The 27,437-nt window shown below is 41.1% G+C and overlaps 1 protein-coding gene and 1 pseudogene across 7 annotated transcripts in view; both read left to right on the forward strand.

Moving 5' to 3' along the window:
* Positions 1–27,437, forward strand: part of Numa1 (nuclear mitotic apparatus protein 1) — a 78,428-nt gene that overhangs the window by 23,740 nt on the left and 27,251 nt on the right. For 3 of the 7 annotated variants that reach the window (XM_015477501.2, XM_015477502.2, XM_015477503.2), the window contains exon 2: positions 20,650–20,722. In XM_015477501.2, coding sequence (XP_015332987.1) covers positions 20,681–20,722 — 42 coding nt within the window. In that variant the 5' untranslated portion in view covers positions 20,650–20,680. Of the gene's footprint in view, positions 1–14,301; positions 14,629–15,247; positions 15,430–20,649; positions 20,723–27,437 lie in introns of those variants that run through there. The other 4 variants (XM_015477504.2, XM_048788138.1, XM_015477500.2 and 1 more) reach the window with 3 other exon arrangements.
* LOC107135561 lies at positions 23,702–26,108 on the forward strand (annotated as a pseudogene).

Raw genomic sequence — 27,437 nt, forward strand, 5'->3', positions numbered from 1 at the left:
TAGACCTCCACAGAATTAAAAAAAAAAAAAAAAAAAAAAAACTTAGCCTTGATGCCTACTACTTATTGACTATGTCACCTTAACCTCTCTGAGCCCTCCTGTTTAAAATCAAAATGGCAATACCTTTATAAGAAATAAGAATGGGGGCTGGGGCTGTAGCTCAGTGGCAGAGCGCTTGCCTCACATGTGTGAGCAACTGGGTTCGATTCTCAGTACCACACATATAAGTAAAATAAATAAATAAATAAAAGGTCCATTGACAAGTAAAAAATATATTTAAAAAAGAAATAAGAATGATTAGCTACTTGGAATGCTGAGCCAAGTTGAAGACTAGCCTTAGCAAGACCTGGTCTCAAAAGAAAAAGGGCTGGGGGTATAGTCAGTGGTAGAGCATCCCTGGGGTCAATCCTCAGTACTGGGGGAGATGGACAGGATAAGAATGAGTAGATGTTTTAACTATCTGGAAATAAGGAAAATGTAAATTAAAACAATAATGTATTTTTTATATCTTTTATATCAATAAAATTAAAAAAAACTGCCTATAATTGTAGAAAGAGGAATTTTTATGCTTTTTTGATGAAACTAAAACTGCTACACCTTTTTGAGTGGTTGTTTATAGTTGCAGTGTACAAACTTTTTGACCCATCATCTCCACTTTTTGTAAATATCCTAGAGAAATACTAGCTTATGTGTAAAAAGAGGTGGGTATTCCAGTATTATCAATGCAGCATGCTTTGTCGTGACAAAACACTGTGAACAAACTAAATGGGAGAAAAGCAAAATGGGAGAATAAAATTGGGGTTCATCCTAACTATGGAATTTTTCTCAAGGTTTTAAGAATGGGGAATCCAACACATATATTTGTTGTGTGTATGTATACATAAATATATGTGTGTGTGTGTGTGTGTGTGTGTGTACACACACGTTACAATTACACTATAATGAAAAGATTAAATTTTTAAATTAAAAGGGCAATTTGTAGAACAATTAATTATATAGCTTGAAGACAGGCACATAAAGCAAAGACGTGTGTGTATATGTGCAGATGTGCTTAGGAAAAGTCTGAAAGTTCTTGTACTGGGGCTATTGAACTCAGGGACACTTGACCACTGAGCCACATCCCCAGTCCTTTTTTGTATTTTTATTTAGAGACAGGGTCTCACTGAGTTGCTTAGCAACTTTTTGCTGAGGCTGGCTTTGAACTCACAATCCTCCTGCCTCAGCCTCCCAAGCCAGGCGTGTGCCACTGTACCCGGCTCTGAAAGGTTATACAAGAAACTTGCAACAGTGGTCACATCTGAGGAGGGAATGTATTAGTGAATGTGGTTTAAGGTTTGGTGAATGGGTAATTTTGCGTTCTACTCTATATACTTGTGTATTATACTCTTTCACAGCAATAATGTATTCTTCCTCTGTCTCAATAGTTTAGGTAGTTGGTGGGCTTGTCTGCACTTCCCAGGGACAGGAATGACAAAGTAGGATTAATTCCCCAAGCCAGTTCTGCCCACATCAGTTGAGTTGGAAGGAGCTGCTGAGACCAGAACAGGGAGTACACGTGAGGTGGGAAAAGATAGCCTGTGCAGGTGGCTGGGATATGTAGCCAAGCAGGCCAGTTCCAATCTACCACCAGTAACTGTCATCTTATATTTTGACACCCTCCAAATTAATTTGTCTTTCGTTATCACACTGGACCCTGAGGATAATTCTCTGGGCAAGGAAAGCAGGGATGATGATAGAAAAGGGAGCAATCAGAACACAGGACAACAAGGAAAGTGTGTAGAAATAGTTTTATTTAAAAAGAAATATAGGCTAGGGATAAATCAGTTGGTAGATTGCTTGCCTCCCATGCACAAGGCCCTGGATTCAATCCCTAGCACCAATCAATCAATCAATTAATCAATACATGGAAATATATACAAGAGTATTCATTGTTTGAAATGGTAGCAGATTGAAGAAAGCTCTTTTGCTAAGTATGGTGGCACATACCTCTAGTCTCAGGAGACTGAGGAAAGAGAATCACCTGAGGCCAGTGTGAGCAATGAAGTGAGACCCTGGCTTGAAAAAAAAAGAAGATAGCCACGTCCATCAATAGGGCAGTATGGGAACACATTATGGCATTTCCTTTATAGCAGTTTTTTTTGTGTGTGTGTGTGTGTGGTGCTGGGAATTGAACCCAGGGCCTTGTGTATGCGAGGCAAGCACTGTACCAACTGAGCTATATCCCCAGCCCTACAGCATCTTTTTAAAAGTATGAGTTAGGATTTTATTTATTGATGCCTAAAGAAATGTTGATAAATTATTATTATTATTATTATTATTATTAATTTCTTTAGTTATAGGTGGACACAATGTCTTTATTTTACTTTATGTTGTGCTGAGGATTGAACCCAGTGCCTCACGCATGCTAGGTGAGCGCTCTACCTCTGAGCCATAGCCCCAGCACTAAATGTTGATAAATTATTAGGGGAGATAAACAAGTTGTAGAACAATGTATTCTAAAAATAAAAATAAAAATCCCTCTCTGATGTATTTATACTTATGTTTTCGGGGGGCATGGAAAAATGTTACCATTTCTCACCTTGTCGGAGGACTTGGAGAGGAATGGAAAAGGGCTGGGAGTTTAACTTTTTCTTTTGTCTGACTTGTATTGCCTCATTGGTTTTGGAGAATAAGGAAAACAAACTTGTGTAAGCAAGAAAGGAAGTTTTCTAAACACCTTTTTATCTTAATTGATTTTTAATAGGTGACTCTTATTCTTTAGTGAGTTAATGAAGTAAGGCATTATGAAAGTAAAAATAGAATTACTATGCAAGGACTTCTGGTAGAGAAGCACTGTCATTGTCATTCTCAGCTTTCTGATGTGTGAACTTTAGTAAGGTTTTCTAACAATTGTTAAGTGAGGACCTTTGTCTCTCCTTATCTCTGAAACAGAATTTGTATAGGAGATACATTGTACAAGCCTCTGAGCCCACACCTATTGAGATTACCTATTGAAATGACAACATTGTATTTATTTATTTGAAAATACTATTCTGTTTTACTTTCTAACACTGAATTTGGATGTATTTTGTAACTGGTGAATCTTTCAATTGCCATGGCTTTTTTTCCCCCCAATTTTTATTATCTCTGAAATTGAGATACCTTAGCATTAATTATGTAGGCCAGTTTGACTTTCTGATGCCCTTTTATTTTTGGCTTCCATTGCTTCCAGTCTCATCAGATTTAGTCACATTACCAAGATGTTCTGGATGGGGAGAAGTAGATACGTATATTATTTCAGTATGGAAGGATTTTGTGCATCCTCACTTAACTGGTAGCTGTCTGATTTATATCTATTTGAAAAATTAGGTAAATAAATATATGTATAGCCTTCATGCATACAACTTAAGACGCCTGAGCGCTTTTACTCTCTATTTTAAATTTACTTGGTATTTTCTTGTTTGACTTTACTTTATTTTTTGAGTTACTGGGGATTGAATTCTGGGCTTCATGCATGCTAGGCAAGCACTCTACCACTGAGCTTACATCTCTAGTCCTTTTAAAATATTTTGTTTTGAGGGGCTCTTTAAGTTACCTAGACTGGGCCTTGAACTTGCAGTCTTCCAGCCTTTCTGGTAGCTGGGATTACAGGCATGTACCACCATGCCCACTATTGGTGTTTGGGGTTTTTTTTGGAGGTACTGAAGATTGGACCCAGGAGTGCTTTACCACTGAAGTACATCCCCAGCACGCTCGCTCGCCCTCTATCTATCTGTCTGTCTGACTGTCTATCGGTTCCAGAGATTGAACTCAGGGGCTCTCAACCACTGAGCCACATCCCCAGCCCTATTTTGTATTTTATTTAGACACAGGGTCTCACTAAGTTGCTCAGGGCCTCACTAAATTGCTGAGGCTGGTGTTGAACTTGCGATCCTCCTGCCTCAGCCTCCTGAGCTGCTGGGATTATAGGCATGCACCACTGCACCTGGCTTTTTTTATTTTTGTTTTTTTAATTTTGAGGCAGGGTCTTACTAAGTTGCTGAAGTTGACCTTGAATTTGAGATCCTCCTGCCTTAGCCTCCCAAGTTGCTGGGATTACAACCATTCACTACCATGCCCAGCCTGCCTGGTGCTTGCTTGTTTATCTATCTATCTGTCTATCTATCTATCTATTTATTAATTATAGGTGGACACAATATCTTTATTTTATTTTCATGCAGTGCTGAGGATCGAACCTCATGCATGCTGGGCCAGCACTCTACCTCTGAGCCACAACCCCAGCCCCTGCCTTGTGTTTTTAAGAAATTAAAGTGTATCATAAATACAGAAAAGTACACAGAGTATATAGCTTAGTGGCTTTCCTAAAAGTGAATACACCTGTGTAACTAGTGCCTGCTTCAAGAAACAGAACATTACCAGTATACCACTAGCCCCTTTTTAGTCGCCATGCCCATCGAGTTTTCTTTTTAAATGCACTGAAAGTGTACATAGTTTGTACATAGATGGTTTGTAAGTGGGTGGCTCAAGGTTTCTTGCATGAGTCTACTTGAAAGAGCTCCAGGTTAGAAGCCAGAGAAGATAAGAGTTGCATCACAGCCCTGTTGCTTTTTAGTTATGTGACCTTAGGCAAGGTACTTAACTTTTCTAAACTTTTTCCTCTTTAGCAAAGTGTAAATAATAATGTCTACTGTACAGAGCTGTAATACCCTTTGTCAGTTATAAGGAGCCATTCACAAATGCTAGTTGTTTGGGTGAGGACCATTGAATCCCAAGCAGGAGGAGATGTAGACCTGAAGTAAGAAGGTAAAATGAAGTCTAGTCTTTTAACCCCCTGTACTGTCTCATTTTTATTGACATTGGTGTGGCTGCTGGCTTCCTCTTAAACAAACAAATAAAACCTTCCCAAATGGAAATAAGGGTTAGGATCAGAAAGGAATTCCTAGAGTTCTGGAAATTTTCCTGAAGTCTCCCACTTCCTCTCTTAATGCTGGCACCCCCTGGAGCTATGGGAGGCAGAAGCCTCGGTAGAAGATTAGCAAATTTCAATCGCAAATGAACATATCAGCCTTTAATGGCCTAATAAACAAGTGTGATCCTACCATAGACTCTCTTCTGGTTATATTTGTGCTGTTCCAAATGGGACCTAAATCTGTGTCTCCAGCCCTGAAATCATATTTTTCACTAATTACTGATAATTTCTAACTGTATATCCCAGTAGATGTTCCATGTCTTAAGACTTAACTCTCAGAACTGCCTGACAGTATAACATAATGGTTTGATTTATGAGTGAGACAGACTTTAGTTTTGAGGTGTTTTTTTTCAGTGCTAGGGCTTGAACCCATCCAGGGCCGTGTGCATGCTAGGCAATCATTCTACCAATGAACTATACCCTCACCCCTTTTTATTTATTTATTTTTTAAATTTTGAATTGGAGTCTGGCTAAGTTGCCCAGGCTGGCCTTGAACTTTGAATTCCTTGTGCCTCAGCCTCCCAAGTGGCTAGAATTACTTTTTATAATTGGTGAAGCTTTGAATTGCCATTGGCTATTTTTTTTCATGTTTTTATTATCTCTGAAATTGAGATACCTTAGCATTAATGATATAGGATAGTTGACTTTTCAATGTCCCCCCTTTTTTTTCCCCATTAGCTAAGCATGCCACTGCATCCAGCTATCACTCCTTTTTAGTTATCACAGTTTACTTCACACACATCTCTTCTTGCTTGAAACAAACAGTTGTTTTAGACTGTATTCTACAAAAGCTTTATAGGATTGTAGAACTGATTCAAGAGCCATGTGGAAGCCGTGAGAACAGGGCTTTATATCCTTCAAACCACTTACTTTTTTTTTTTTTTTTTTCTATTTCTAAAACCTACTTTTATCTGTATTGTGGGATTCCATATGAAGATTTCATTTAAAGGGGAGTCACTTTTAAAATAGTTTGAAACCTTTTATTCATTTAAGAAATACTTACCAAGCACTAAACTGTTCCTGGCATCATGCTGAGTTATAAGAGTTTAGTGATGAGCACACATTGTATGATTTCATGGAACTTAGGGTAGTGGAGGAAGAGAATTTAATCAAACACAAGTGTAATTAGAAACTGTGACTGATATGGAGGAAAGGAATATGGTGCTACAAGAATGTACAATAGGGTCTTGACCTACTCTAGGGTGTTAGGGATTGTTTAGATGAAATATTTGAACTGAGTTATAAAGGATAATTTGGAGTTAACTTGATGAAGAGGTAGGAAAAGAAAGCTTCAAGTTGCCAGCACAGTTGTGTGCACCTGTAATCCCAGGGACTTGAAGGCTAAGCAGGGCATCCAAGTTTGGGGTCCCTGGGTTCAATCCCCTGTACAAAAAAAAAAAAAAAGTTTCCATAGTCCGAGCATTATCACATTATCAATACTAGACCATATGTGGATACAACCTTCTGTTCATGAACTTGCAGCCTTTGATAGCAGCTAGCATTTATCCCTGTACCAAGACTTGTATTAAACACTTTACACATACTATCTTGTGAATTCCTCATATTAAACAACCCTCTGAAAAATACTGTTACTCCCATTTTACAGATGAGAAAACTGAGGGCACAAAGAGATTAAATAACTTGACCATGGTTGTACAATTTATAAGCTCTTTGAGCCACAATTTGAATTAGGCAGACTTAACTCCAGATGTCATGCTCTTAGTTCTTATACTTTATTGTCTTCCTGTTTCATACCTTTCCAGTCTGTGTTTCATAGAGTTACCACCCTGAAATAGTTTTGATCATGGTGCTTCTCTTTACTCTCCCTTTAGAAACCATGGTTGTGTCTCATCACCACAGGATAAAATTTGTATTCCTTAACATGATGTAAGTGTCTCACATTTTGGTGTTTGGTGCTACTTATCCTTGTCATGAAACTGCACACTGCTGCAAGATTTAATACAGTCTCTGTACACACTCTTCTTTACCTAGAATGCTCTTTTATTTTTTTAAACTTTTGGTGGAAACCCTATTTATCTAACTCTTTAGTATTTAGCTTAGGTATTACTTCTGGGTAAAACTTTATCCATCAGCCCTTCCTGAGTTACTCAGTTCCTCCCAGCTCCTCTAAATCAATAACTTTCTTCTCTTTTTTTCCCATGCTGAAGTCTTTTCACCAAAGGCAGAATCTCAGCCATCTCTTCAGTTCCCCACCTTTTCCAACCCGGACATACTAAGCTTTGGTGCTACTCAGCTTTTCAAATATCCCTTTTCATTATTTATTTTTTAAATTTATTTTTATTGGTATATCAATTATACATAATAATAGGATTCATTTTCGCCATATTTATACATGCACAGAACATAATTTGATCATCCTTCTTCCCCAGTACCTTCTCTTTTCCTTCCCTCTTCCTCCCCCAATCCACTTGCCCAACTCTACTTGGTGTCCCTTCTATTATTGTTATTATTCTAATGATTATAGTGCTAGCAGAGAGCAGTGGCACATGCCTGTAATCCCAGCAGTTTTGGAGGCTAAGGCAGAGGGATCATTAGTTTGAGGTCAGCCTCAGCAATTTAGCAAAGCCCTAAGCAACTTAGTGAGATCCTGTGTCAAAATAAAATATAAAAAGGGCTGGGGATATGACTCAGTGGTTAAGCACCCCTAGGTTCAATCCCTGGTACCCCCCAATATAATAGAAATAATAGTGCATTGTCATTGTGTACAGGTGTAATTCATTGTGTTATATGCATACGTGGACATAGCATAATTATGTAGATTTCGTTCCTCAGTACTTCCCCATATCTTTCCCCTTCCGTCTCTCTTGATCCCCTTCCTCTACTCTGTTGTTTCCCTTTTTCTGAGATTTCCCCACACCTTTTTTTTTTTCAATTTTTTAATGAAAACAGTACCCTTATTTTATTTGTTTATTTTTAATGTGGTGCTGAAGATTGAACCCAGTGCCTCACACATGCTAGGCAAGTGCTCTGCCACTGAGCCACAGCCCCAGTACCCGCCCCAAGTGGAGAAAAAACTTTTGGCACTTTATCCCTTTCTGTTTAGTTCCTGATGCCCCTACTTTGACAGGGCACTTTAACCTCTACTTCTAGAGGTTAAAGTGCTTGATTTGCCACCTGCTTTCTGCCCCTGGACTTCCTGTTTGTTATGTCTGTCACTTTTTCTTTTTCTCTTTTCTTTCTCTCTTTCTTTCTTTTTTAAATTTTTATTTATTTTTTAGTTGGACACAATATCTTTATTTATTTCTTATGTGGTGCTGAGGAACTAACCCAGGGCCTCGCACTTGCTAGGCGAGCGCTCTACCGCTGAGCCACAACCCCAGCCCTTTTTTTTTTGTACCAGGGATTGAATATAGGGGTGCTTAACCACTGAGCTGAGCTACATCTGAGCCTTTTTATTTTTTAATTTTGAGACAACATCTCACTGTTTCCCAGTTGGTCTTAAACTTGCTACCCTTGTGACTCAAACTCCTGAGTAGCTGGGTTTATGTTGTGTACCACTGCACTAGATGCTAGTCACTTTTCAAAAGCACACATAGAATACCCTTGTCTCAAGACACTTCACTACCTCTTACTGCTTGCTTGTGTACGTTCTCTCTGTGTCTCTCTCTGTCTCTGCATGTCTCTCTCTCTTTTTTCTCATTTGGTACTGGGGAAGGAACCCAGGGTTTTGCCCATGACCACAGAGCCACACCCCCGGTCCTCTTGGCTCTTTAGTCACTAGGTATTGATCTCTACTAACCTTGCCAATGCTATCTCATCTTCCCTTGAGCATTCCCCAGGCTTGTGTTCTTTGGCCTCATATTATTGTTATAGATGTATTTCTTCCTCCATGGGATTATAAACTTGATTTTAAAGACTATGTAATTCATCTTTGAGTCCCCAGTATTTAGAAGTGTTTATTTCATGTTTATAGTTGAATATCCTTGATTAAATTTCATTAATCCTAAGGAAAGAGTAACATGTTTTGTAGAACTTAAATCTCTAGAGAGAAGCAAAAAGGATTTAACCCTAAAAGGGAGAAATTTCAATTATTAAAAAATATTGCTTATGTAGAATTTTGTACTTCTTGGTGGTGCCAGATAGATGGGATTTATTTTATCTAATAATNCTCCCTTCCTTTTTTCCTTCCTTCTTTCGGTTGAATCCAGGAGCACTTAACCAATGAACAACATGTCCAGCCCTTTTTATTTTTTATTTTGAGACAGTGTTTGGCTAAGTTGCTTAGGGTCTTGCCAAGTTGCTGGGGATGATTTTGAACTTGTGATCTGTCTGCCTCAGTCTCTGGGGTTGCTGGGATACAGACAGGCATGCGTCACCCTGTTCTGCCTTCCAGGGGCTTTCAAAATCAAGCATAGTGTTTTCAACCATTAGTAGGCTGTCTTTAGAGTTATGAGTCTTTTATTTTATTTTGGTACTGGGGATTAAACCCCACTGAGCTATATCCTCAGGTATTATACCCGCCACCCTACTTTTTAATTTTTTTCCCCTTGGTACCAGGACTTGAACTCAGGGGCACTGGACCACTGAGCCACATTGCCAGCCCTATTTTGTGTTTTATTTAGAGACAGGGTCTCACTGAGTTGCTTAGCACTTCACTTTTGCTGAGGCTGGCTTTGAACTCATGATCCTCCTGCCTTAACCTCCTGAGCCTCTGGGATTACAGGCATGCACCACTGCAATGGCCCACCTCACTTTTTTTGAGACAGAATCTCACTGAGTTGTTGAGGCTGGCCTTGAGACCTTCCTGCCTCAGGCTCCTAAGTCCCTGGTATTACAGGTGTGTACCGCCATACTCATTGGAGTTACACATCTTTACATTGAAACTTTTCTGTTTTTGTTTCTTTTGCCTTTTTGTCATCACTTCTGTGTTTGTGAGCAAATACTGTGCCAGATATATTGCCTGTGGGGACAGAGTCATTTTACAATGAAACAGGTTCTTAGGTGTTTTGTAGAAAGGTCTTCTTGAGGGAGAAATGAGTGGGCCTCTTGGATGTTCTAATGAATCCTCCCTGGGTTTTGATTTGCCCTCTGCTTTTGTCCCCAGGAAGCCTCAGGCTTACCAACATTAACTCATTAACCAGCTTCTACCCTCTGGAGAGGGAGAAGGAGGCTATGGTAAATAAGTTGTAGGTTAGGCTTCTTAAAGTCCTNTTTTTTTTTTTTTTTTTTTTTTTTTTTTTTGGTGCTGGGGATTGAACCCAGGGCCTTCTGAATACAATTCAAGCACTCTACCAACAGAGCTATATCCCCAGCCCGAGCTGTTTTTTATTAAGATAATTTTCTGAGGAAGAAGTACAAGGCTTTTTTGAGCTGTGGAGAATGTGCTGGCTTTTATCCAGGCATTCAGTGATTTTTCTGCTTAAGAGCAGTACAGAATAATGTAGGGATGTCATAGACAGCTCACTACTAAAGTGACTAATGCATGTAAATAAGTCACTTAATTCCTGAGTCTCAGATTTCTTCATCTTTTAAAACAGCTTTATACAATGGTTCTAGTCTTTTCTCTGCCGCTTGATGTCCTAGCATAATAAATACCTACAGACTGTCATTGTTGTTGTTGCTGTTACTGTTGTAATTAATAGTTAATTTTTAATGAGCATTTACTATCATTAGGCACTGTGCTGAACACATCCCATATTTTATTTATTTATTTTTAATCTTCACAGTAACCCAGTGAAGACAATACTATGATTATCCCTATTTCACACAAAGGAAACTGAGAATTAGATTAAATAACTTGCCTAAGGTCACATAACTAGTTCAGTGTTAGAGCCACAATTTGAGCCCAGTTGGGTCTGTCCCTAGAGTTAGTTCTCTACACAGTCTTGTCTGATCCTCAGGACAATCTATAACTTTATAGACCTGCCTAACAGGGTAGAGGGGTTTGGGTAAGGGAAAACCTGACTTAAAAGGTAACATTGGTCTAATTCATGGAGGGCCTTGAATACCAGGTTAGTTATTCATGCTAGAATCATCCTAGGTTCTGGGCAGTCTCAGGAAAATTGCTATTTCTCTGTCTTTTTAAAAATGTAGAAAATGGTAATATACATGAAAAACTGTAATATTGACATTTTAAACAAATAATCAAATGAACACCACCCATCATATGGCTCAGGAGATGGAATACTACCAGGCTTCTAACTGAACACCATCCCCTCCAACTTCTACTTGAACAGTCTTCCCCCAAATTTTTAAAATTATTTTTTAACCTTTTCTATTTCTTCTTTTCTTTTTTTGGTACTGGGGATTGAACTCAGAGGCATTCAATCACTGAGCCACATTTCCAACCCTATTTTGTATTTTTACTTAGAGATAGGGTCTCACTGAGTTGCTTAGCTTCTTGCTTTCTTTTTTTCTTTTTCTTTTCTTTTCGTTTTTTTTTTTTTTGCTGAGGCTGGCTTTGCACCTGCGATTCTCCTGCTTCAGCCTCCCGAGCCGCTGGGAGTACAGGCATGCCCCACTGTGCCCGGCATTCTATTTCTTTTTTAAAAATGGTTTCACCACTCCTTTTCGTTTTTGGGGTACAGTGAGCAGAGGCCTGTGGAGACCTGTAGAATCAGGCAAGAGCCTGTGGCCTGCCTGCCGCCTATCTGGCTTGAGAGGCTGGGGCAATTCTGCCCTGCCACAGGAGGGGAAATAGGAGAAGGCGGCTGGGGAAAACGGCAAGCCTCTCTGGCTGGCCTGCAGAGGCTTGGCCACTTGGCACAGAGGTTCCAGAGTAGAGTTCAGCACCTCTAGCTGTTGGCTTTGAGTTTAGAGAATAGGACAGGGATGGGGAGACTTCTTATTTATTTATTTTAAATATTAATTTTTTAGTTGTAGTTTTTTTTTTTAGACACAAGACCTCTATTTCGTTTATTTGTTTTTATGTGGTGCTGAGAATCGAACCCAGTGCCTCACACGTGCCAGGCAAGTGCTCTACCACTTAGCCCCAGCCCTAGCCCTGAGACTTCTTATTTTTAAATACAGTATCATTTCTATCTTGTCTGGGAAGCTTTAGGGCTAAACACAATGCCAGATGTGGCCAGGGCAATTTTAGCAGGCCTGTCTCCTGTTTTTACCCCCATACACTTCCTGGAGTGTTGATTGTGCCAGTCTCTAAATTAAGCTTGTCATTTTTCTTCTCTATAAAAATTTTTGTATCTGCTTTGCTTTTGTGATATTCTTTTTTTAAAAATACTTTTCCTAGTAGATGGACACAATGCCTTTATTTTATTTTTATGTGGTGCCAAGGATCGAACCCAGTGCCAGGCAAGTGCTCTGCCAACTGAGCCACAACCCCAGTCCTGTGTTGTTGTTTTGAATAAGAATTTTCCTCACTAGTGATGGTGATTGCTAACTATGACTCTAGATGATACTGTGGGATCAGGCAGGGCCTAAGGGAAAGGAGGTGATGGGAAGCCTGTACAGCTGACCCCCACCTCATCCCAACCACTTAACTATAGTCATTCTCTGGTGGCCAGAAGGTTGGATTGGGAAACCTGCCATTCAGATGTTGTTCAGTGGAACAGATTTAAGGAGCTTTAGGTACTATAGTGGATCATAGAGAAAAAGGTGGAACTAGGTGATGCTCTTGAAGACAAGATTTTCATGCAGATACACAATAAAGCAGTACAAGTACTGAATACAGAATGTAGATAATTTTTCTGACCACCAATGTAATAATACATGGCTATTAATTCAGTCAGCCATGGTGGTACACACCAGTAATCCCAGCTACTGTGAAAGCCTGAGGCAAGAGGATTGCATGTTTGGGGCCAGTCTAGTCGACTTAATGAGGGCAACTTACTCCTATCTTTGGGGTAAAATTTAAAAAGGGCTTGGGATATAGCTCAGTGGCAGAATGCTTGCCTAGCATACACAGGGCCCTCAATTTGATCCCTAGTACTGCAAAACAAAAAAATCCATAAATTCAAACATAAAACAGCACAGAAAGTCCCCAATCTAACTTCTCTCACAAGTTAGCTTCTGTTAACAGTTCAGTATTGGAGGAGCTGGGATTTGATCTAACCCCTAAAGTGAAACCTAAAAGGCAGACTGGTGGGAAGAAGGCAGACATTCTGAGGATCCAGTCTCCTTCCTCAGGAGGAGCACTCTCTCCAGCTTCTCCAGCAAATGGTGAGCCAGCCTCTGCTGGGACACCTTGGTAACAAGGGACCAAAATATTAAATAGGAGATAAGTTAAACTTGGAAGTACCCAGTGCATGCCTAATTTGTGCTGTGTTAGCAAATGGGTCAAGCACCTTAAGATGTTACTGAATTAATCCTCATCACCTTATTACAGAGGTTTCTTCATCCATATTTTATAGTAGGAGTACGGCCAGGGTTGCGTGGTTAACATCTAGTGGTAGAGTATTTGACTTTTTATTCACTGTGTGATCTATGGCAAATTATTTAATTTCTTTGGCTCAGTTTCCTCATCTCTGAAAGTGGGTGGCAATAGTGCGTGCTTCACTGAGGGACTATTTAAGAATATAGGTCAGTAGAACAGTCTGGGGCACATAGTAGGCACTTAATGTTAGCTACTGTGTCATGCCCTGTTTTCTCTTTTATTCTTAACCCTCATCATCTCCTGAGTTTGATTATGCATGTCAGCCCTTACTCTTTCCCTCCTTTATACAGTGTCTTCCTCTGCTTCCTATCAGTCCTTTACCTGTCTCCTCAATGCCTCCCATTCCCCTTCTTTCCATTCTATCTTAGCCTCTATACCCTGTTAACCTATCTCCTCTCTGTTGGGCACTGCTTGCTGCTAGTCTCCCTCTTTATATATCAGAATAAACCTGGAGTACCTTTCTCACAGCTCTGTGGTAAAAGCAAACATCCAAAAAAACTTTAAACCCTTATTTGATTCTTCAGTTTTAAGTTGAAAATTTTCCAACTCTGACCTCAACTCACCCTTCAAGCCTGTCTTCCCACTGCTTCCACACCTCTGTGCTTTCTCCTCTTCCCATTCCTCTCTCCCTTTCCCCCTTCGGGAGAAATTCTATCTTTGGGCTTCAAGATCTAGGTTAAATTACCACTTCATTTTCTCAAACCTTCCCTGCTCTCAAGTGCTTATAATTTTTCTTTATGTTTTTTTGTAGGTGTTCACACATCCCGTCTTGAAATATAATTTTTTTAGTTCATTTCTCATCTCTTGTGGAATTATAACCCACCTCAGTGCAGAAGCTGGGTTTAATTCATCTTTGGATACTCCCTGCAATATCCTATAGCAGTGCTTTTCACATAGTAGGTGCCTAGTAAATGTTAAATGGGCTTCTCCTTCAGCTTGTGAAGGTCGCTGCTCAGTGGGTGGAAACGCTGTGTTTTTGTCTTCTAAGAGTCGGACATCTTTTTTCTTTCGGCCATGGAGGAGAGGCAGAGCCTTTAGGTCCCAGTGCCTCTGTCTGTTAAGGGCTCCAGCCAGTGCCTGCCGTACTCAGTCCCATGCCTTGGCCCCTCAGCCCCTCCCCACAAATGCTCAGCGGAACAGGGGATTAGGTTCTGGCAGCACAGCTGGGATTTTGGCGGCCATTCCACAGTCGACAATAGCACGCAGCCACCGGGACAGGACAGCGCAGGCCTGTACTCCAGGGCCAGAACCTGCCTGGGCTTCTTGTTTGGGTGACCGAGGGGGAGGAGTGGGCACAGTGCGGCATCCTGGCCTTGCTACGCAGAAGGTACGGGCTGGAGAGATTCCCGTGGGGAATGGGCTTGGGGGATGGCCATGTCTCAGGGCAGGCGGCGCCCACGGAAGGAGGCAGGCGCTTTGTGTGCAAGCCGAGCTGGCGGGGTGGCATGTGTGTGCTCCCAGACACGCCTGCCCTGGTCTCTCAGGAAGCTGCCCGTGAAAGGGCCTGCGTTTTGCCTGCTCTTCAGAGCCTTGGGCAGGGGTTGACCGAAGGTGCAGGTGGTCTGGCCTGCCCTGCTGTGGCTGGCCAGAGAGATGGAGAAGCCATCCCTCTGCCTTAAGCCCTGGGTGGAAAAAGAGAGAAGGGGGAGTGTCCGGGTGATCCCAGGTTTGTCAGGCAGGCCGCTGTGGATGTGTTTTGTGTGTTTATGCCACAGTTTGGCTCATTCTTGCTGCCGTCGCACTTCAGTGACTTTGCCTGGCCGCTTGCTCATGCCCTATTTCCCTGCATCCCGCCCTCTTGTTTGGGGAGCAAGCCTCCAGCCTCCCTCTTCCCCGCCATCCTTTCCAGTGCACCCCCACCCCCTGCTAAGAGGTCCCTGCTTGGCTGTTGCTCCCAGACCACGGAAGCTTGCTGTGCCTTTAAAGAAAGCAGACTCCTGGCTGTGACGCACTTCTGGCTGTCAGCCAGGAAGATCGCTCCTGCCAGGCTGACTGAGAAGAAAACCAACAACTTTTCTTTTGTGTGTGGGGTTACTTTCCACTGGCCCCCCCTTCCTCCTCTCATTTCAAGATTTTAAATGCTAATGGCGGATTAAAACCTGTAGATACGTTTGGCTTTAGGAGTCTGGTAAGGCCCCCCTGCACTGAGACTTTTTCTCCCTCACTCTTTCTCTGGGTTTTTGTTCAAACATGGACGAGGGGGTGGGGTGGATTCTCCCCCCTCACCTCCCTTTCCTGCGCCATCCTTAAAGGGGAGGGAGAGAAGAGGGAGAGCAAGTAAACACTCAGAAACAGGCTCTGGGAGCAGAGCTTGCCAACATCCGGGAGTTAGCGCCTTTCAGAGCAGAGGGTTGCTTTCTTTCCCTCTTGCGTAGATGTCACTGTGTTTTTGTTCAGAGGAGGAAAGCGTGTGCGCCTGTACTTGAGCTATAAAGACAGCCTAGGAGAGTGCTTCTCTGTTGCTTTGTGAGGCCTTGGGTTCAAGGTGGTGGGTAGTGAAACCGGGTTCATTTTGTCAGCTGGTAGGGACCAGGGTGTGTGTAGTAGTGGGGGCAGGTGCTGATGAACTACTGGAGTGGGCCCTGGTGTATGCGCGTGCGCAGGCACTGCATGCATTTTCTGGCTGCGGCCCAAGGTCTATCTAGTTCATGATCACAACCTTTTGCTCACATCTGATGACTCTGGAACCTACTGAACATGGGGGAAAGGGGTGATATCAGTAAGCACTTTTGAAGAAACCAGGGAATCTTGGTTTCCCCAGCATCTCCTCTCCAGTGCCTCAGGTCTCTGGGCCAAACTCTACGCTACAAAGAGAGGGTAATCTCTGTGAAGATGGGGAGGTCTGAGTCCAAACCGAGTCCCTTTAGAGGGTTCAGGGAATACATCCAACAAATCGTTTTGCCTCTGACCTCAGGAGTTCAGAGAAACTCTTTGGACTTAGACCAGAAAGTCTACTCAGGATTCCCCAGGGGATGAAAAAAAAGATCATTTTCTCCTTCCATGGCTTCTCATGGAGGGCTGATCCTGTGGCCTTTTATCTTGTTTAAGTGATGGGATGAACCAGCAAGATATTTCTTATTCTGCTTTTTGTTTTTTGAGACTGGATCTTGCTATGTTGCCTAGGCTGGTCTCAAACTCCTAGGCTCAAATGATAGTTCTGCCTCAACCTGGGACTAGAGGTATGTAATATGGATGCCTGGCCTCCACCCCCCAACTTTTTATTTTTATTTATTTTTATTTTTTAGAGAGAGAGAGAGAGAGAGAGAGAGAGAGAATTTTTTAATATTTATTTTTCAGGTTTCGGCAGACAACACATCCTTGCTTGTATGTGGTGCTGAGGATCAAACCCAGGCCGCAGGCATGCCAGGCGAGCGCACTACCGCTTGAGCCACATCCCCAGTCCCACCCCCTGACTTTTTAAATGACTAATTAGTCTATGGCAAGATAGCTTGTTCTTTGCTGGGCCTGTTTGGAGTCAACCTGCCAGGTGAGAGGTCCAGGTAGTTGCTTGGGGGAAGGGGGTGACATCAGTAAGCACTTTTGAAGAAACCAGAGTTGGGTAAGAAGGAGCTCTAAGATCATGTTCACTCTTTGGATGCAGTTGTTTCTCAAATGGCAGGGTGGGGAGAGGTGGAGTATGTCTTTCAGAAAGGGGTGCACAATATGGATTCTTATGGCTACAGGCAGTCAGGCTCTCTGGATATGCTTGGGCACACAGATGGGGCAGCCATTTTCTTAGCTGTGAGTCTGTGGGCTTTTGGAACCATCCAGTGGAGAGGGGGATGGGATTCAGGGAAGGATCCTGTGAGGTGGTAGTATGTGTGGCCCTGAAATTCTGAGAGTGAGAGTTAGCATTAAGGAAAGCAGTTCAGTGGAGACAGGGGCCCATGAACTGAGAGATAAGTACAGTTTAGCAGCTCTGTAGACCAAAGGTCACTTTGTGTTATCTTTAGGTAAGGTGGTGTTCAGGCTGGCTGTAAGTGGCTAAGAGGCAGTCTCCAGGGGAGCTGACACCCTGGCTGGGGGAGGGGTCAGGATAGCAGTACTGCTGCAACTCAGATCTTCTGGCCTATTACTTGGTCTTTCCTAAAACTGCAGTTTTTTCAGAACAGACCCCAGAGCTCAGCAACCTGACCCTCCGGTGCTGGTCCTTGCATCTGGACAGGTGGTTTGCATTAGCTTCAGCCCTGGTAGGAAATCATGGCTAGGCTGTTAACTCTTTAAGATCCAGAGAGGGTGCATGCCAGGTGGAGTGCATTTCTTGAGTGTCACTTTTCATACCCTGAGATAGCTTCTCTGGAAATATAGAAGGTTCCTGTAAATGTGGGAATTGGTCCTGATGTGGGGGAGTTGCATCTTGGGGAAACGTAAAAAGGATGCAGGGCCTTACATTTGCAAGGCAGCTGCTTCTGTGTCTCAGTTCTTCTTGGACTAGGGAAAAGAGGAGCCATACCAGCTCTGGGAAGCCTCTATCTTGGATTCTGAGGGCACTCAGGGCTCAGCCTACATTCTGGGATTTTTCGTTTGTTTGCTGATTGGGTGAGGGGTAGGGGGGCTGATGGAGTTGGGGAGGATCTCAGCAGATCCTTCTGTGAAATGGTTTCAGGCCACAATCTTAGGGATCTGTTTTTCCATCACCATCACCCAATCTTCTGGGTGGGGCCTGCCTCGAATTTCAGGGGGAGGGTGGAGAGGATGGTGCTTTGGCTGGAAGCCCTTGGGTTCCAAGCCAAAGTCTGCTTAAAGCAGTAGTCCCAGTGCTAGCACTGGCTGTGCCACTGGCTTCAATCACTGATGACCCAGAGAAGCCATTGATACCAGCGAATAGCTGTGCTGTGCTTAAGTCACCCAGTCTGGAGTCCTGTCTCTGAGGAAGTGCCCCGTTGTGGACTTTAATGGCAAGATCCTTTAGTATTTCCTAGTGTTTGGATTCCTCCTATTTCTCTGCCTGGGGACCATGGGAAAAGGCACTTGGCTTTGCACAAGAGGACATAAACAGAAGGTTGTAGGTTTTGCCTTTGAGATGAAGAAAAGAAGTTGAGTTAAATCTTAGGTCATTTTTAGCAGCGTAGCTGTAGAATGTCTCAGTGGGGACAATATCTACCACTGGTTGTAAATAAAAATTCTGATTGAAGCTGGGCTCAGGGGCACATACCTGTAATCCCAGTTACCTGAGAGACTGATCACAAGTTTGAGGCCAGCCTGGGCAACTTAGTGAGACCCTGTCTCAAAATAAAAAGATCTGGGGTATGTAATTCAGTGATAGAGCACACCTGGATTTAATCCCCAGTACCAAAACAAAAACAAAAACAAAAAAACAATTCTGACTGAAACATTGGGCCTTACTGAAAGACTGTAGGTCTAGAGGCAGTGGTGGGGATGAGGGGGAGGGGATCTGGGCCATGTTTCCTTTGTTATTGAATCAATCGCTCAGAGACTTTTTTTAAAAAGAAGTTCCAGTTGAGCATTTGGCTACTGCTGCCTTCAGTCTACTGGCCACGAATGGTCCTTCTAGCTTTAGGCTGGCCAGCTTAATTTCAGTGTAATAGTTGAGATCATCTGCCTCAACTCTTGCCCTGCCCCAGAGGTGCGGCAGTCAGTGTCCACAGATAGGTCATGCTTGGTGAAAATTATCCAAGACAGAAAAACACATGGATCCTTTAGCTTCTCCACCCTCCTGAGAATTCCCTTAACCATTTCACTTGCTCCTGCCAAAGCACAGGTAAATTGGCTCATTTCCAAGACTGTGATGCTGGTGTGACAGAATCATGTTAGGTTTTCCAGGGTCAGGAAACATTTAAATTGTTTTTTAGTTGTAGATGGACACAAAATATTTATTTATTTATTTATTTATTTATGGTGCTGGGGATTGAACCCTGGGCCTCACACGTGCAAGGCAAGTGCTCTACCACTGAGCTACAGCCCCAGCCCCAGGAATTTAGTTATATTAACATTTAATTATTTTCTTCTATTAGTGATTCAGGTGTATTTAATTTTACTCCTCACCTTGCTGTAAGTTCCTCAAAGTCAAAGACCATTGCCTCCTAGCCCATCTAGCTTTCAACACAGGTTGAACATATGTAGGGACTAAGAAAATACCTTTTGGTTGGTAAGCAGAGTACACTTGAATAGGAAGTACCAAGAGATAAAGGAGAAGCAAATAATCAGATTTATGTATCTCTTTCCCCTACCTGACAATGAGCATCTTATGGGTAAGAATGGAGTCTTTCTTTGTCCTCAAAACCTTACATACAGAAGGGGGTCAGCTAATATTACTTCTACAGAATTTGCACCTTGAAGATGTCAACACTGGGGGGAAGCTTATAGATCATGTGGCTCTCACTCTTGTTCCTCCTTCTGGAGTAGTGACATACTAGGCACTTGTGGCAGGAGGGGGTGGGGCTGACTGTGCCTGAGGAGATTTGTGGGAATTATAGGGACTGCTAAGAGGTGTTAGGAAATATTTACTCATCAAATCTGTGGTCCCATGGGTAGGTTGGCAGGCACATGGCAGATTCCCAGTTGCAAAGGAAATTGGGGGTTAGAATACCAGGACAAATGCCTAATCTTTCATTTAATGTCCCTTGTGATCTCCAGAATTAGTCTTGGACTCATCAGGAGACCTTGGTTTGGATATGTCCAGTCCCCCCATTTGAACCATATCTGTCTTTGATGTGAAGTGGAAGATATGAAAATCCGGAAATTGGAATGGTTTTCCCATGGACTTGGTTATTGTTGGGTAGAACTGCAGAAAGTGATTAAGAATGGAAATAATTTATTGATTACCTACCATGTGTCAGGTACTATGCTATTTGCTTTATCTTTAAGCACCACAATAAGCCAGAGAGGTGTATGGATTCCATTTTGCAAATGAAGAAACTTAGGCTAAAAGAGATTATGTTAATTGTCCAGAGTCACATGACCATGGTCACATAGAAAAGTATTCAGACCCAGATCTGTCTAAAAACACGTTTGTTCTATGATTAAGAGTACTATGTTCCAAAGAATGAAGCTGAAGACCAACTTTCAATGTTCTGTTTTCCACAAACTGAAGATTACTTGAGAAATTCTTGTGAACAGAATTTTTTACTGTCATCCCTGACATTATAAGCTTTATAATAATTTATAATATAGTGATAAGTTTTATAATATGCTCTGAGCTCTCAGAATTCCCTTGGTGCCCTGGTGGATTAAGTGTTGAGTGAAGAGTGATTTATTTAAGTTTTCAGAGCTGGCAAATGGAACCATTTCTCCTCTACTCCTTTTTTTTTTTTCCTCCTCTACTCCTTGATCATGGATATCTGATATGATTGCCTCTCTCTCTCTCTCTCTCTCTCTTGGGTTCCAGTGTGTTGGGGTGACTGTCTGGTATCACCAAGATGACGCTCCATGCCACCCGGGCAGCTGCACTCCTCTCTTGGGTGAGTAGTTTTTCTTTTGTCTGTTGTACTTCTCTGGGAAGCTACCTAGGGGCAGAAGAGGAGTCTTCTAGGAGCCAGGTCTGTGTAAAATCTCAGTTCAATATGAAGTAAATACAACTTTCCTTTGCCTTTCCCCTTAGATTTAAAAATTTTTATTTTATTTATTATTTTTATTTTTTGTGGTGCTGGGGATGGAACCCAGGGCCTTGTGCATGCAAGGCAAGCACTCTACCAACCAGCTATATCCCCAGGCCTATTTGTTTTATTTTTTTTGACAGTGCTGGGGATAGAACTTGGGGCCTCGTGCATGTGAGGCAAGCACTCTGCCACCGAGTTTACATTCCCTGCCCTCACTTTGGTTTTTAAACTTCTTATTTCTAAAGATGTTGCCGCTGACAGTGATTCATGCCTCTACTTTTTTGGCTTAGCAGAGGCTTCTCTAAAGCGTATATTCTCTTTGGTCATAAAAAGGGTGGCCACAGGACAGCGTAGAAATCATCTTCATCTGTTTTCTCTATCTATCTATCTATCTATCTATCTATCTATCTATCTATCTATCTATCTATCTATCGAGCCCGGGGCACCTGAGCACTGAGCCCCATCTCAGCCCTCTTTATTTTTTTGTTTTGAGATAGGGTCTCGCTCAGTTGCTTAGGGCCTCACTAAATTTCTGAGGCTGGCCTTGAACTGTGGTCTTCCTGCCTCAGCTTCCCACAGTTGCTGGGATTACAGGAGTACGTCACTGTGCTCGGCTGTCTGTACACTTTTTTTGACTGAAGAGTTGACTGTGAACTTTAGTGACCAACGTTGGCAGAAACTTTGATCTTCAAAGGCCTTTAATCTTCCGACAAGGTTCTCCTTCTTTTTGCTATGTTTCTGTCGACTTCCATTTTCCTTCTGCTGCCTTATTGATCACTTCACCAAAATTCTTCTACTATGTCTTTCATACATTTTCCTCCCTAGACAATGGCAGATGAGAAAATACTACCAAGTATTGAGCTTTTAAAGTTACAAACAGAAGAGGCTATGGAGTGTGGTAATTGTGAGCATGAGCCTTGGAATCAGTCTGGCTTTAGAATCACAGCTGTGGTCCCTGTGTGACTGAGGGCAAGGTAGCCTCTTAGCATTTCATTTTTAAAGTATGAGATGGGGTTAATAATACCTCATGAGATTATTATGAGGATAATGACATAATGTGTGTAAAAAAAATTTTAGTACACATACACAAAATCATTTAGCATAGTATCTCAATGAATAATGGTTTTGATATTTAAGATATTGTGGAGCATGCTAGTTGGCACTTTTCCTTTTTGTTCAGTACTGGGGTTCAACAAATTTGGGGGATGGGGTAGGTGCTAGGGATTGGACCCAGAGCCTTGGGCTTGCTAGGCAAACACTGTACCACTGAACTACATTCCCAACCCTTCAGTAACTTTTTTTTTTTTTTTAATTAGAGAATATTTTAAAGAAATGACTTATTAGACAGTTGTCTTTAATTACATCAAAACTCTAATCAGGAAATATTTTTAGTATATAGAATGTACATTCATAGTCTTCAGTTTTTGAAATGGATGATTGTTCAGTTGTAGTTTAAATTGGTATATTGCATTTAATTGGTTTTTGCCTGTATCAGAAACATTGACTTCCTTCTACTCTCTTCCCCTCCCACAAAAAACTGACTGGGTTATTGGGACAATGAGCCACATCTCTGTTTAGAGGTTTAACTATGAAAGTTGGGAGTTCCTTTAGCCACATTATCTTTAAAAAAAAAAAAAAAAAAAGAGAGAGAGAGAGAGAAAGAGAGAATTTTTTTTTTAATATTTATTTTTTAGTTTTTTGGCGGACACAACATCTTTGCTTGTATGTGGTTCTGAGGATCGAACCCGGGCCGCACACATGCCAGGCGAGCGCGCTACTGCTTGAGCCACATCCCCAGCCCACATTATCTTTTTTAAAATTAAGTATATGTGCAGTGCTAAAAATCTAACTCAGTGCCACACACATGCTAGGCAAGTACTCTACCACTGAGCTATAACTCCAGTCCTTGTTTTATCTTGATTGATTTATCTTTTTATTTGTTTAGATTCCAGGCTTCTTTTTACTGTGAACACTACCATCACAGAGAATAACATGATTAGGTGTTTTTCTTGGTAATGGGGATTGAACCCAGGGATGCTTAACCACTTAGCCATATCCCCAGCCCTTTTTTATATTTTATTAGAGACGGGATCTCACTGAGTTGCTTAGTTCTTAGCTGAGTTGCTGAGGCTGGCTTTGAACTCGTGATCCTCCTGCCTCTGCCTCCTGAGCCACTGGAATTACAGTAATTCACCACCGTGTCCAGCTGACTAGTCTTATTTAATAACAAATAACTTGCCTCAAAATCCATAATGCAGTGGCACATGCCTGTAATCCTAGTGACAGGAGGCTAAGGCAGGAGGATCACAAGTTCAAGGCCAGCCTTAGCAATGTGGCAAGACCCTAAACAACTTAGTAAGATGCTGCCCCCTCTCCTAAAAAAGGTAGGGGGTGGGGGGAACTAGGGATGTAGCTTAGCAGTAAAGTTCCCCTGGGTTCAACCCCTAGTATATATATATAAAAAGCCATAATGAATATTCATTAAAATATTAAAGTGTAATTAAATAGAATTTTCAATTTAAACAAAAAGTTATGCAACTAAAATGAATTTTGTGAAACTAGCAGGGTGCAATGTGACTTACATGAGCGAGGAGAATGGCATAGAATATTTACATACGGGGGAGGGGGTGCTGGGGTTGTGGCTCAGTGGTAGAGCCCTTGGCTAGCATGAATGAGGCACTGGGTTTGATTCTCAGCACCACATATAAATAAATAAAATAAAGGTCCATTGATAACTAAAAAATATTTTTAAAAAATGTACACATACAAATAAAGATGTTGTGTCCGCCGAAAACTAAAAAATAAATATTAAATTCTCTCTCTCTTTTAAAAAAAAATGTACACATACACATGATAATTATAGCTGTGGTTTAAAAAAAAATTACTAATGGGAAAAAATTCATCAAGGGCTGGGGATATAGCATGCAGAAGGCCTTGGGGTCCATCCTTTGTACTGAATCCTGAAAATGCTAAAAATGCATGTATTACAATACTCATATGAGGGGCTGGGGTTGTGGCTCAGCAGTAGAGTGCTCGCCTAGCATGTGGGAGGCACTGGGTTTGATCCTCAGTACCACATAAAAATAAGTAAATAAAAATAAAGTTATTGTGTCCAACTACAACTAAAAAATATTTTTAAAATATAGTATGAATGGGAGGGTTTTTTTTTGTTGTCTTATAAATTTTTGGTAACAATTTATTTTACTTAAAGTGTAGCTTGAAATTACTCTGTAAATGGCAAGTAGTAGTGAATAAACTACTGCAGGGATTTTTTTTTTTTTTTTTTTTTTTTTTTTTTTTGGTACTGGGGATTGAACCCAGGGGATCTTTACCACAGAGTTACATGCCCAGCCCTTTTTATTTTTTATTTTTGAAGCAGAGTCTTGCTAAGTGACTGAGGCTGGCCACAAACTTGAGATCCTTCTACCTCAGTCTCCCCAGTCACTGGAAATACAGATGTGTGCCACCATACCTAGCTATGCAGGCAGTTTTGAGATTTGACAATCTTAAGCAATCTGCAGACCTTATAGGCAGGTCTTGGTTTGTCCAGGGAGTTCCATCTGTTTACACCTTTACTAGAAATGGGAGAGCTCCTCTATTTCCTTGCCTTTAAATGATTCTATCTTGAGAGCAAAGTAATTCACAGGAAGAAAAAAAATACTTTTATATTCATAAAAGAAACTGTTGCTGGATTGTTACTTAATTGGTGTAAGCAATGAATCTAGATTACTTAAGTGACTTTAGATCAGCTAATTGGTAGGATTTTTAGTTGTTAGTGAACAAATATTCATAGGCCTTGAATGTTTTACTTAGATTGCAGGGATTAAAAGGAGATGGAGGACTGTAACTTCCCGAGGGGTTTGTACGCCTGGTGCTGGGGCCTTGGGGCCCCAAGAATAGTGAGAGCACCAACATATCCTGTAGTTCCAGCGCTGATTTTGACTGCCACATTACTATTTGTTTTCGCCTGAGGGCTGGCTTTACCAAGTAGAATATGCTTTTAAGGCTATAAACTAGGATGGTCTTACATCAGTAGCTGTCAGAGGGAAAGACTGTGCAGTAATTGTCACATAGGAGAAAGTACCTGACAAATTATTGGATTCCAGCACACTTATTCAAGATAAATGAAAACATTGGCTATGTGATGACTGGAATGACAGCTGACAGCATATTGCAGGTACAGAGGACACGCTATGAGGCAGCTAATTGGAAATACAAGTATGGCTGTGAGATTCCTGTGGACGTGCTATGTAAAAGAATTGCTGATATTTCTCATGTCTACACACAGAATGCTGAAATGAAGCCACTTGGTTGTTGTATGATTTTAATTGTTATAGGTGAAGAATAAGTCCCTCAGGTCTACAAGTGTGATCCTGCAGGTTACTACTGTGGATTTAAAGCCACTTCAGCAGGAGTTAAAACAAACTGAGTCAACCAGTTTCCTTGAGGAAAAAAAAAAAAGTGAAGAAATTTGATTGGACATTTGAACAGATAGTAGAAATTGCAATTACATGCCTGAATACTGTTCCATCAATTGATTTCAAACCTTCAGAAATACTAGTTGGAGTAGTTACAGTTGAAAATCCTAAATGTAGGATTCTTACAGAAGCAGAGATAGACCAGACATTAGCAGAGAGAGACCAGACATTGTCATTAGTTTACCAAATCCATGATGCCACTTGCCTGTGTGTTTGGTAACAACAAACCAACATTACAGAGGGACTGGATTTAAAAAGGAACCTCTTCCACTCCTATGACTGAAGTGGTTAGGACTCTGAATAAATAAAAACAGTGCTTTTGGGGGAAAAGAAAAAAGGAGATGGGGGACTGGGGTTGTAGCTCAGTGGTACTGGGTTTGATCCTTTGATCCTCAGCACCACATGAAAAAAAAAATAAAGGTATTGTATCCATCTACAACTAAAAATATTTTTTAAAAAAGAAAAGAAAAAAAAGATGGGTTTTGGGTGCTTAAGTCTGCTTATTTTCACCTGGTTAAAAGGGATCTTAACCTGAAGTTTTCAGAGTCTTCCTTAAAAAAACATAAACTAATCTGTCCTGACCAATTAGATGGAGCTTTTTTCAAATGATAGTATAAATATAATGTCTTTTAAGACTTCAATGAGAGGTCATGTTTTTATATTCCACACTTAAAAAAAACAAAACAAGGGGCTGGGGTTGTATAAATACAAAATAAATAAATAATAAATACAAAAATAAAATGAAGTTATAAAAGAATGAATGAAAGGAGAGTTAAAAAAAAAAAAAAAAACAGGGCTGGGGATATAGCTCAGCTGGTAGAGTGCTTCCCTCTTGTGCACAAGGCCCTGGGTTCAATCCTCAGCACCACAAAAAAAAAAAAAAACACTAACTTTTTAGCCTATTTTAATTTGGATCCCATCTAAAAGTCAGTTTATTGTTGTTGTTTGGTTTTGTTTTTGTAGTACTAGGGATCAAACCCAGGGGCCACGATATGCTAGTTAAGTGCTTTGACGCTGAGCACATCCCTAGCCCTTCTTATTTTGAGATAGGATCTCACTAAGTTGACCAGACTGGCCTTGAACTTGTGATCCTTTTGCCTGGGACTCTAAAGTAGCTAGGATTGGAGACAGACATGAGCCATCACACCTAGCTTTTACATGGACATGGTTTTTTTTTTAATATTTATTTTTTAGTTTTAAAAACAATACCTTTATTTTGTTTATTTCTTTTTATGTGGTGCAGAGGATAAAACCCAAGGCCTCGCATGTGCTAGGTGAGTGCTCTACCGCTGAGCCACATCCCCAGCCTTATCTGGACAGATTCTAGTTGTTTGCACATAACCATTTGCTGAAAATAACTGTGTTTTTTAGGCTTGTGTGCGCTGGCTGTCTTCCCCAGCTCTTTGTGCTGCATATGCAATTAATTCACTTAATTAGCCAACTTTCCTATGGTAATGCAAAAATAAACTTCAACCCAGGCTCCTTCTGAACTTGAGTACCTATGGAATTCATGCATAGGTTTTCCTGTAGAAGTTGACTTCTACAGGACCTCTGGTGAGATTTCTAGTGGTAAAGTGATTTATTTGGATGTCTGAAGCCATAAATGGGAACAGGCAGTTGAAGCAGAATTGAGAAGGTTTGTCTTTGGAGTTCCTAATTATTTTTCTTCCCCCCTTAAAAAAAAAAATTTTTTTTTTTATTATCTTGTTTTCACAATTGTTTCTCCCTATTTCTCTTATGCAAAGTTTTATGTCTGGAAAGAAATTTTAAAATGCATTAATAAGATCTTATATCCTTGGGGGAGTATAAAACATTTAAGTTTTGAACAAATGTTACAAACTTCAAGAGCTACAAAGAGCTGTCATAAAAATTCAAGAGAGAGAGTTGTAATACAAACAGTCTATAGATACAGAGTTCCAATGTAAACATGTAGGAGATACAAGGGGCTATATTGTAAAAAGCCTTTCTGTTTCCTACCTCAGGCTCTCTGCCATCAAGTCTTTCTCTATGGAGGCAGTAGTGATACCACTTTCTTGTGAATTCTTTCATAGCCATTTTATGCTGTTATTTAGGTATGCCCTGGTGCCAGGACATCCTAT

The sequence above is a fragment of the Marmota marmota genome, unplaced genomic scaffold (assembly GCF_001458135.2).
Source record: "Marmota marmota marmota unplaced genomic scaffold, marMar, whole genome shotgun sequence".
In the NCBI taxonomy this organism is placed as follows: domain Eukaryota; kingdom Metazoa; phylum Chordata; class Mammalia; order Rodentia; family Sciuridae; genus Marmota; species Marmota marmota.